This window comes from Limulus polyphemus, unplaced genomic scaffold (assembly GCF_000517525.1).
Source record: "Limulus polyphemus unplaced genomic scaffold, Limulus_polyphemus-2.1.2 Scaffold338, whole genome shotgun sequence".
Lineage (NCBI taxonomy): Eukaryota > Metazoa > Arthropoda > Merostomata > Xiphosura > Limulidae > Limulus > Limulus polyphemus.
Genome location: NW_013665948.1, coordinates 412,577 through 425,139, shown reverse-complemented (window position 1 = coordinate 425,139; position 12,563 = coordinate 412,577). Strand labels below are relative to the sequence as shown.

Here is a 12,563-nt window from a genome sequence, read left to right as displayed (position 1 = left end):
CAATGGCTGTTAACACTGCAGGATATGGCGAGAAACCGGGCTCAGTGGCGGTCGTGCTGTAGGCATCTTATTGGTTTGTCTGCCTAATCTTGTCTGTCTGCCAAGTCTACTGGCGAGCGAGGCATGTTATGATGCGTGGCAGTGAAAGCCGCAAGGAAGCTGTTGCGCTGATGTCGTTGGACTCGCCCAGAGGACTTGTCCCGAGTGCTTGTGTATGCATGGCTTAGGTGCTGTGCTCCCGCCTGTATGTGCTCCACCATTTCCGTATTCATGGCGTGTTAGATCCCACTTTTGTCCCCATTTTCTTGTAAAAATAATTCATGATTGTGTGGCAGCTAAGCATCGGTAGAATTATCGATGTACTGCTGTCTATGATGATGATGATGATTATGAACAGTTTGTTTCCATTTTAATTTAAAAATTGAAATTAAATATGTAATCAACAGAATATCACTTTACAAGAAAATGAAGAAATTAGAAGATGATATTAGGACTAGAGAATAACTTTTCTGTTCTTGTATTGATTCAACAAGTGTTGTTTATGAAGAATTAAAATCTATTAATAAACTCAAATATATACATATAGGACATCACAGATATGGTATCAAAACAAAAGAAGTCTGAACCACCGGTTATGCATTACACTGCTACAGCAGAACCACAGGTGATTGATTCATCGGGAGATCTAGAACCCAGTATATTCAAGGAGGTAAAGTGATTTGAAATTTAAACCATTTTAGTTTTAATAAGAAAGCGACACTAAATACATAAAAAAAAGTAAAATGTACACACAATTGAGTATATTTTGCCGTACTTTTGGAACACTGTAGCTTTAGCTGCTTTGAACAGATTTGCATATAAATGTTTCATTGACCATCTACAGTGTTGCTTCTAGGACACATACTTTGCATATTTACACTATTTTGTTTGCCTGCATACTAGTTCATGCAAAAAAACACGAAAGTATGCATCTTAATTTTTCATGCGCACCTGCCTTTTGAAATTTATTATGAATGACTTCATAACAATAGACCTCAATCATAACTGGAAAATTCCGAACAGTAATTAGCTAACTTGGATATGCAAGGGAATATGATTGGCTGCATTATGATGTCATTTGGTTTTGTTCGATATTCCCTTGATATTATGGGATATTGATGATTGAAAATGGTGGAAAACTAAAGATATGAAGACGTTCAAAAAAGCTGTTAATTTTTAAAAAATAATACATTTTTTGATCAAAACTATGGCAAAAATAGCAATAAATCAAGAGAAAAGGCACAGAGAAGATGACTGCAATGTAAGTTTTGTCAGTGTATGCATAGATATTTTCAGTACATACACAAATGAAACAAATTGCAATGATTCAATTACTGTTTCTTCAAATAAAAGTTACTTCGTCATGTTATACTTTTATGACTCACGAAGCTGATACCCACTTCATTACATAGATGGCTCACTTTCTGAAAGTCAGTGGGGGATTTGGTGCCCTTGAGAGAAGCAACACTGTTACTAGAATATGACCCTAGGTATTGCACCAAATTTGTATCTATTGGAAACATAAAGTAGACTTTTATTAGGAATGCTGTTGTAAAGGTGTTTAGAAAACTTCTTAGCATCATTTAACCCTTTCACTCTGACACCAATGTTAATTTCCTATGTTTAAAATGTTTTTGCTAATTTTGTTGTAGTGTTTGAAGTTTGCACAACATAGTTTCGAAGCCACTGAAACAGACTATTTATGATTTCATTGTAAATCCTTTGTTTTATGATGTTTTCTTTTAGGAGCACTCATAAATTGTGTAACATATCTAAGTTTACTGCTTTCATTACACTTTCATGCAATGCACACTTTACTGTTTAAAACTATAAGCATCTAATGTATTCAGAACTTATTTGGGATAAATCTTTGGTCTTCTGTGTTTCTCTGACATTCTCGACTTTAATATTTCTTGGACGATAAGAGAAAAAACCACTTGTATAAGTGAAAGCATTATTGATCCTGTTTTCTTTTCTCTCCTCTTTTTTTTTTCAAGTTTATTATGCTTAAACAGTGATGAACAGCTGCAAAAGAAAAGTAGTAAATGTTGATGAATCCCCAGGGTTTATCCGAAAATACTTTTGTGAAAGCATGTTATTGTGTTGAAGATATTGTGATAGGCACATGGCTTTTATTATGTGATCTACACAACATATACCCACTATGGGAATTACCCTGGGATAAATTATATGTGTTGCCAGTCTGTGAAGGAAAAGGAGATTAGTATATGCCATATATTTTATGGCACAATGCATACATAGAAACAGATATCATGGCATAAACCCTACTGCACAATGTCGGGAAATGTGTAAACTGTGTTAACTCTTTCAGCAAGGGCTCGGTCCTTGGGACCAACCTCATAACCACTTTGTATTTGTTATAGTTTTCATGCTATAACTTTTAAATTAGTAAGCAAATGTTAATGAAATTTGGCACATTATCAGTAAACATTACGATGCTTTCATATGCAAAATATAAAATTTTTTTATCGAGTCTTAAGGTTTGTAAAGCAATATTTTTCTCGTGCCTTTTTTGTCTTTTTGAATGTTGTCTATCTAACATGCAAAGTAATTTTCATTTTAAGATTAAAAATAATTTTATGTATCAGAAAATATTCAAATTTTATCTGTTATTTTCAGTAATTAATCTCTGTATGGGTTTGGTAAATTTGACTGATCTTGCAACCACCTCAAAAAATTAGGAAATAAACAAAATTATGCACCTTTCATCATAGAATGAACACAAATTATAACACGAAAACATAAATGTTTAGACGAAGTAGCTTAAATCTCATAACATTATAGACTTATGTATATTTATTATTTTTATTATATTCACCTTTTAGCTGTGCCTGGCTAACAATACACTATAGACTTAGTACTTGGACTTCACAGATATCTAATTTGAACTAGTGCTGCATTCAACATACCAAGTGACAAAAAATCGATGTTTATTTGTTTTTTAAATATTTACTTTTAAATTAACAAATTGAGTAATATATAGTTCTAAAATTTGAATTATAATCTAGAGTTTGATACCAAACTTATTGACATCAATTCATGAAATAGTAGTTCAATAAAATTTTGAATGCGAGTTAACAAACGAGATGACATGGCCTTTCACCTGCGACCCATCTCAAAAGGGTTAAACAAATCCAAGAACATTGTTGTTATATACATCTTGAAAAACTGTTCCTTTCTTTAACAAGATTTTAATTTCATCAGCAACTACTATTACCAAAGAAGTGTAATGTTAATGAAAATACATTTATTATAATGATAGAAAAATTTGTTTCAACATATGTATTTTTACGTTTTTAAAGTAATGACCCTTTCCTTAACTCTGTGTTGCCTGGCTGGGTGCATCCTACTCTGAGGGATAAATTGCTTTGTTGAATTAGTAAATAAATAGAAAATAAACTTGTAGTCATTCTTCAACACACTTAAAAGATCTTCAGAATTGAAATTCATTCAATTAAAACAGTTTTATTTAATTTTATACTTGACTATTATAACAATCACCAGTTTTGATTTTGGATTGAGTTCAGCACACTTGATATGAAAAGATAAGTATTTGTAAGTTTCCTGAATGTTAGTACTTAAAACCCCATAGAATGGAATTTGAAATAGCACTAAAATATATTTTGTAATTTCCATACAACTTTAGTTTTATCATAATTGAATAGAGTTGTTTAAACATTTATTTAACAACAAGTAAAAGCTTGGAATGATCTATTCTTTCATTGGGGGGGGGGGGGGTCTGTGAGCCAGACTAGTTTGGAGAATTCTACTCCTCATCAATGACCCTGGACATTACCACCAATGAAGCCTTTATAGTAGTGAGGTATCAAAATTCGAGATGGTGTATTTAAGTGTTTTACACTCACAAAAAAACAAACAAATGTTTAAACAACTCTATTAAACTATGTACCAGCTGCCCAGTGTCGGCTAACAATACGAAGAATTAAATTGTGGCAAAATGCTACAACTTCTTCAAATAACTATAGAACAATAGTCTTTTTTTGTTAGTGTAAAACACTTAAATACACCATTTTGATTTAGTTTTATCAGTTTTAACCAATCAGTGTTTCTCAACAACCTTAGTTGTTTTGGTGTGATGTAATTTCATATATCTCAGTTTTGAGAAGTCATAGGCTAGCGATCCAAAATGTAATTAAAGCTCTATTTCTGTTGTTTTTTAACGGTATTGTAAGTCAGTATGTGTTCTAGTTCTTCAGAGATTCTCATAGAGATTGGAACAGTTTAATTAAAGCTTAGCTTGGTTATATGCTACTAGAAGAAAAAAGATGTTTGTGAAAAACCACCAGTGTAGTTATAGTCGTATTTTTTGTTTTAAAGTTTGCTTTATCATTTTATACTTCATTCGAATGTTGCTGTATGTTAAAAAAGAGCTGTTATTCGTGGATCAAGATGAGGTAGAGAATTGTTAGACATGGTTTGATCATTTTACACTCAATGTGTCTTAGTGTTTATATTAGGTCTTATCGGATTAAGTAATTGCTTGAATGGGCAAAGAATATCATCAAAAAGAAATGTAAAAAAAATGTAGGAATGAAAACTAGGTTTAGAGCTTATTATATATGTTCAATGAAACCTGATTAACAATTAAAAGAAAAAGCTTGTTTATAATTTTAGTGTGGCAAAAAAAGTTATTTTTTCTGTTCACTGGTGATTGTATACACAATGAAACAGTGTGCAGTGTTTGTTGATTTAAAACAAAGATAAAATTTACAGTATTATAAAATTAGAATTCTAGAAAATTTTCACAGAAAATGCAGGAGGATATTAAAAATCAGTAATTGAAATCTACAACGAGGGTAATCATTTTTATCTATTTCTTAAAAAACACAATGAAATCTTTTGACTTTTCACGGTTGGAAATTCATACATTGTTAAACATTGCAAATTAAAGTCTGACATCAACACGTGGTACTGAATGATGTAAAGAATTTCAATGTGTTATCTGGCTCATTTTCCTTATCAAAATATTTACCTGCATATCATTGTTTGGCTGAACTAAATGACCCTGAAATGGTTAAAGAAAGGATAAAGTAAGTTTTGTAACTTACAAGTCAATATGTATAGTTACATACTGGACAAAGCAGGCATTGCCTTTTAATATAAAAGTGGAACATGTGAGTGGCATTTTAATAATTCAGAACATGATATACATTTCTGTAGGTGATAACTACACAGACCTTAATCCTACTAAGATAGAATAACTTGAGAGTTAGATCAACCAAATAGATTGAATGCATTTCTTTCCCTTAATCTTTCCTTAGTATTTGTTTTTATTTCCACAATACTTTCTGCCCAGCTAGTTTCCAAGTTGAACACAGTTTTATTTATTACAATATTGTTACGTATAATGTTTTTTATACCATGTTTTAATCATTGTTTTGTCAGTATCCCTGGTTTTTTTTATAACATTTATAAAACATCACATAATAAGTTGAAGTATTACTGCATATTTAGTTAGTGTAATACATTTTCAATTCCTTCAATTGATAAATAATTCATTTATAGTGCAAAGAAAAGATGAGACCAGTGAAAAAGGCATTGAAGCAAATTGATAACCCAGATCAAAATCTAGAGAAAGAGGAGCAGCTACGACACACTCGACAGTGCTTATTAAAAATAGGAGATCGTATAAAGGAATGCTTGGCTGAACTTAATGACGCTGAAAAGATTAAAGAGTGGAGAAAGTAAGTTACAGAAGTTGAATATTATGGGATGTTCACAGCTATTATTATTATACTTTGGTAAAAAGTTAAATCCTTAAGATTTTCAATCATTATTTATAACAAGTCCATGGTTATTTGTATGGATAGTGAAGACATTTGTGGTAACATGTTTTACTTTAATTACAAAATATTCTGATTAAGGTCAAGAATGTTATTATGCTTTTATTGTAAATCTTATAAAATTAAAATTTGCATCATTGTTATGATCACTTTGTCAGTAGGACTTTGATAAAACAAAAGTTAAGAAACTTGTACTTATCATTTACATAAAAGTTGTATTATATGAACGTTAATTATTATTTTTTTAATGATATGGATTAAAAATAGCCTTTGATTTTTTAAAATTGGTGCATGTAAGTAAGCAGGGCAAAGAAACATTATTTCTGTAAATCAAGGTTTGAATATAAAACAGTCAAAAGGTTAAAGTGGTTATTGGTATGGAAAAGCTGTTCAACTTACCTTTTTGTTTGGGGGGGGATTGTACAAACACCCACGATGATGATGCATACATCTGTCAAATTTTTATAAAATATGCCAGAACTTTTGTTATAGAAGTGGAAAAAAAAGTTTCAATGATGTTTTGAAAAAATGATAAATAGTAACTAAAGAATTATGACTCTGTGGACAGACTTACTCTAGTGGTTATCATGAAACTGAGAATTCATGATTCATGGTCCCAAAGGCATATTTTGTACTTTGAGACTATAGGTGCTCTGTAAGAGTGATGGTGAAATCCCACTGTTTGGTCACACATAGATAGCCCAAGAGTTGCTGGTGGATGCTGTTTACTAGATGCCTTCACTCTTGTTTAGCAATTCAAAATTAGGATCAACATTGTGCAGAAAGTCCTTTGTTTAGGTTTGCATAAAAATTCTGAAACAGAATTTTCAAACTATTCCATCTAAACAAAATATGTCTTAGAACATCATCTATATAGACGCACGCTATATGTACAATTTACTGGTGTACAAAGATTTATAATTCTTTAGTATTTTCACAAAATTATCTTTGTTGTGGAGATTGTTATATTAAATGCCTGAGACTGTATAGTAATACTAAAACTTTCTGAAGTGCTGAATGTCTTACCATATGTACAATTTTCAAATCAAAAGTAGATGAGATTAGAAATATTTTTTTCTTATGTGATTTTGAGTTAGATTTGGTAAAACTGTGTTGAAATGAATTTGTGATTCAGATTTATATGAATACTGTTGATATTACTCATCAGTGAACAACTATTGTATTACTCACTTTAATCTGTTATTTGGGCCGATGTTTAGTATTTATCCTTAATATTTCAGCTACTTATGGACATTTGTTTCCAAGTTCACAGAGTTTAATGCAAAAAAACTGTATAAGTTGTACAGACAAATTGTTAAGAGATCTGTTGAAGATAAAAGCCATAGTCTCAAAGACAAAGAGGGCCATCGGCAACGCACAGAAGAGGCAAAATCGAAGCACAGGCTTCTTGTAGATAAACCAAAGTCACATGATGAGGTAAGTTGTACTTTTTTTTAAGGACATATGATGCATTTTTTGGCAAATTAACAAGACAGTAGTATTACAGTTTGAATCCTAAAATGATTATAAATAAAAGAGCACATTTAATTTTTTTTTTTTCAGTCATGAGGAAGAATCATAATGTAATATAAAATTACCATATTCAATGTAAAGGCTACTTATTTAATTATGATTAAATTATTGGTCATGCATTCAGGTTATGCTTGAAACTAAAAGGTAATCTCAAGATCACAGAAACCGGAGTTTTGTTGCTTGTTAATTCTTAGAGTGAATCTCCGGTTGGTTTTTGCTCACAGAGCACAATGGTAGTTATAGTTGTTGCTGTCACTTAAAAGTTCATAGCTTGACTCTTTTTCTAATTTCATGTATAAATATTCATTTAACTTTGTCTTTTATAATGTTCTGTTTAGTCATTTACATTTTACTGACAAAATGTTCAGAGGTTTGTAAATGGATTATGTTGTTTTGAAAATAATTACATTGTACAAAAAACAGAATTGTTGATAAACAAATGTTATACATGATCATTTTTGCTGTAGCATTTATGTGAAGAGACAAAACTTTTTTTTTATCCTAGTTACTATGTGGCCTGGTGGTTAGGGTGCTCGACTTGCAATTTGCGGGTTATGGGTTCGAATTCCCATTATCAAACATGCTTGCCTTTCAGCTGTAGGGGCATTATTATTCATTGGTAATCCAAGTGTTGGCAGTGCATGGTGTTGATTAGCTGGCTTCCTTCTAGCCTGTTACTGTTAAATTAGGGATGGCTAGTGCAGATAGCCACTTGAGTAGCTTTGCACAACACTGAGAAGACAAACAAACTTAGTTGATATGAATTGAAGTTTTCAGAAAATGGGAAGAAATTAGAGATGTAATATTTGTACTTTTATAAGGAAAAAAAGAGGACTGCATTAGTGTTACCAATTAAAACCGATGATTTTTCTTCTTGTCATTTCAGTTTTCCAGCTAATACAGTCAAAACCTGTAGAAAGGGTTTGTATTAAGATATATGCAACTTCTATATCATCTTTCACCCCCACCCCATTGCACAGCAGTAAATCTACAAACTTAAAATGCTAGAAATTGGGTTTCAATACCTGTGGTGGACACTGGAAAGTTAGCCCATTGTGTAGCTTTGTGCTTAACTACAAACAAGCAGTTTTCTTTTTTTTGCTTCTACTAATGAAAAGGTACTTTTCTGCTTCACCTCTGTCAATATTTTGTGTTTGGAAATGGAAAATACCCAACTTCTTGTGTTAAGTAACATGCCACACATACTTAACTTGCTTAATATAGGAATTTATTAACCAAAGGAGGTTCAGGTTACTTTTGAGTGCACATTCATAACTTAACTTACAAAATATAATTCTTACTATTTCAACAGCTTTTTTTTTACTCAAAAATATTGAACAGTTGACATTTTAACATTACGTAATGCTTATTTAGATTTTTTCATAAATAAAATTCAAAAAATGCTCAGTAATACTGTAAATGTAATATATTTCTTTATCTCAGTCAAATTTCAACATTTTTGGTTAGTTTGACATTTATCTTATTTTTATGCATTCTCTTTTTTCAACTATGAAAATTGTGGATTGGTCCTGTATTAAAGCTCTTGAGTTTGATGCTAGGAAGCCAGGTTTGTATCCATACGATGCCACAAAATATTCCCTGTACTTTACTGGTTCAATAAAAATATCAAAAGTAGTAATTTCATGATTATTTATACAACTACAGTTTTAACCATATCCTCCTTAAGTACTAAGAACATGACTGTGTGGTATTTGAATATACCATGCTTTCTGTCTTCTTATAACATAATAGTATTTATTCTTTTTTCTTTCTTTATATGTACATATTTGAGGTAACACTTGGTTGAGAAAGCTGTTAAGTTGACTTTGTTTTAAAGCTACCTTTGGTCATATTTTGTTCTCAGAATTGGATAATTCCTGTTACTGCCTGGGGATGATATCAATAGGACACATTGTAAGGATAAGAGTGACTATCAGTTCCTTAGCATGTATGGTGGGTGTTTGAGTGCTGCTGGTTGGTTGCCTTTCATTTGGTCAGTAGCTCAAAATTGGGGACAGTGATAGATAGCATCAGTAGCTTTGTCATAAATAAATACAAAGTACAATTATGAATTCATTGATTAAATAGTTCTTATTTAAAGCTAATAATCATCAAAAGGGGAGTTTCTAAGCTTAATGCTCTGTAACCTAAATTGCAATAGTTACATTTTTGAAAATGGTGAGGCTGGTTATGGCTGTTGGTACTTCAAGATGACGTTTTGAAATACTTCCCAACTGTGCAAGAACCCTGAGATATTTTATAGTCTCCTATGTTGTTTTTTTATGTCTATTATGAATGTTATAGGAATATTCTTTTTATAACTAAACATCAGGTAAGGGTTTTTAAAGGCCAGGTGTGGCCTTGTGGTTAGTGTGGCAGCCTTTGGATCGGAGGGTTCATCATTCATGTCCCGGTACTCAAAAAAGGGAGGGGAAGAAGAATAAAAATCTCCACACATTGTGGCCATGGGTGTATTATAAGAGTGGCAATCAAGTCCAACTATTCAGTTATAGGAGCCCAACAGTTGGTGGCGAACACTGTCTACCACCTTCTTTCTAGACTAGCAGTTAAATGGTAGGAACAGATAACTCATGTAGCCATCTTATAACTTTTACTGAATATCTGAAATAACAAGAAGAATATTTAAGTTTAGTGAGTGTGGTTAAACTAAAACCTGGGACAGTAAATTATTTGAATGAAAAAAAAAGTAATTGTTATGCCATTTTTAAAATGAGGTCAGTATTCACTAGTCTTTGAAAGTCATATCATTTATGTTTGTGTAATTCACAGAATGTGTCAGTTGTTCAGTTGGAAAAATAAAGTATCAAAAGAAATATACTGGTGAGAACATCAAACAAGTTAAAACAAATTAGGTATATTAAATAGAACTCTCTGATCAATAAATGTAAAAAAGAAGTCTAAAAATGAAAGAGTATTGTTATATTCTCAACACTTTTACAACGAAGTTGCTGAAATTTCACAACCTAAAAAGCAAAACAAATGCTTAAACAAATAATATGAATTTTTTTCACACACAAACTATATGCTACTTACAAAGTTTGTACCAAGTTTCATGTAATTTTACTGGGAGAACGTAAAAGATTTGCAAGTTTTTTTAGCATCCCAGCTGTTATTAGTTTTTAAGCCTAAAAGTTTTTGTTTTTTTTAGCAGTACACAAGTTGTGTATGTTTACAAACACAGATATTTCTGTATTTTGTTTGTCTTATTGTCATTAATTTTTATTTGAGACTTGTTTCTTTACAGTCTAGTCAACATAGTCAACACTCTGCTAAATCTGACAGATCAGGTTCGTCACTAAAAAGGCAATTTGAAGGAGAAATGTACACTTCAGAAAGGTTATCATCTGCAAAACGTTTGTATGATGGAAGAGACAGGTATCTTGAGAGGAAAAGTGACAGACGAGAGGGGCAAGTTTTTATTATATGTATATTGATTAACCTTTTTTTCATTATTAACTAATTGATAACACCATACTTTGACCATAAAGTAATATGTGCTACCTTATAGTGAAACAGTTACCAAAATATATAAAAGAATCGCAAAACACTTATTAAAAGTGTGTATGTTAACTAAATATTTCTCTACACAAGCTTGGTCAAATTGACCAACCACATGACCACTTTGTACTCATTTAGTCATTATAGTTTTGATACTACTAACTTTTAATATTGTATGTGTATCTTCACAAAATTTGGCAGACTTTCAGTAAACATTATAAGTCTTTTACATACAAAAAATCTGATTTTTTAGTAAAGATGTTTTTTAAAAGTAAAAAAAAAATGTCTGTGAATATATTTAATCTTTTTATTTGACTAGTTTGAGTGCAAAGTGATTTTCATGTTAAGATTAAAAATACTTTTATTCATCTCAAAAATCTGAAATTTCACTTCTATAATCTATAAAACCTCCTAGGTATATTTCAAATGTTTTTTAGTAAAACTTTTTATTTTATTTATTATTTTCTGTTCCTTGAATCTATACATGGTTGGTCAGTTTGACTCCAAATTGTGACATGAAACTACATTTGTTTATCCTAAGTAGCTTTAAACTGGTAACAGTATACATCTATTTATACATCAGTTTTATTGTTTTTTTTTTGCTCTTTGTATAACTACTAATTGTGCCACTATAAGTTATAAATCACTTCGGAATGTGGAGGTCATGTTACACTATGAAATTACATTACTCTCGAGCTATTCCGAGCTGCTTGCATGTCTACCTCATGAAAATTTTTTATGTTATTATTATTATTGTATATTTTACCTACTCTAACTTTAACTAACCTAAAGAGATTCCTATTTTTACATTTTAGTTACTTTTTTAAATAATAGAGAAAGAATACACATTAAAAACAAAAATAAAGTACATACCTGGACCTTCTTTTTTTTTCTGTCGACTGTTGATGACTCTTAACCATGCTTTTTTATACTAATGGTAGAAGTGCACTAAATAATTTTTATTTAATTGAATAATGCACCAAAGAACATAGAATAATAACCTGCAAAAAGCAGACAATGTCCCATATCACAGTTTTTCTGGCTTTCTAACTATGCTACAAGAGCCATTACAAATTCATCCAAGCTAGTCGATATGTTTCCTATGGGGACGAAGCATGTACTAAAAGGGAAATGGACAATTCTCTGTTCAGGAAACAACATAATATAATATGGCTTTCTATTGTTTATAAATAATATGTTATTAAACTTAAGAGAGAACTATTAACTCTTTCAGCAGGGGCTCGGTCCCTGGGACTGACCTCATAACCATTTTGTGCTTGTTTTAGTTTCATGCAATATGTTATTAAATTAGATAGCGAATATTAACGAAATTTGGTAGTTTATCAGTAAGCATTGCAATGCTTTCATATGCAAAATATCAAATTTTCTTATTAAGTCTCAAGGTTTATAAAACAATGTTTTTCACATGTTGCCTATCTATCATGCAAAGTAATATTGAAATTTCACATGAAAAATCTCTATAATGTCCAAATAGTTATGAAACGTTTCTCAAGAAAAAACTTCATATTTTATCTGTTATTTTCAGTAATTAATCTCTATACAGGTTTGGTAGATTTGACCAATCTCGCAACCACCATAAAAATTAGGAAATAAATATAAATTATACCTTCTTCATTCTAGAATGAA

General features: G+C 31.0%; 1 protein-coding gene across 1 annotated transcript in view; it reads left to right on the top strand.

Annotated features, from left to right (window-relative positions):
- LOC106457492 (chromodomain-helicase-DNA-binding protein 1-like) overlaps positions 1 to 12,563 on the top strand; it is an 88,878-nt gene that overhangs the window by 67,183 nt on the left and 9,132 nt on the right. Inside the window, exons 32-36 of the mRNA XM_022383463.1 lie at positions 106 to 212; positions 587 to 709; positions 5,587 to 5,765; positions 7,106 to 7,301; positions 10,663 to 10,826. Of these exons, the coding sequence (XP_022239171.1) occupies positions 106 to 212; positions 587 to 709; positions 5,587 to 5,765; positions 7,106 to 7,301; positions 10,663 to 10,826 (769 nt within the window). The remainder of the gene's footprint in view (positions 1 to 105; positions 213 to 586; positions 710 to 5,586; positions 5,766 to 7,105; positions 7,302 to 10,662; positions 10,827 to 12,563) is intronic.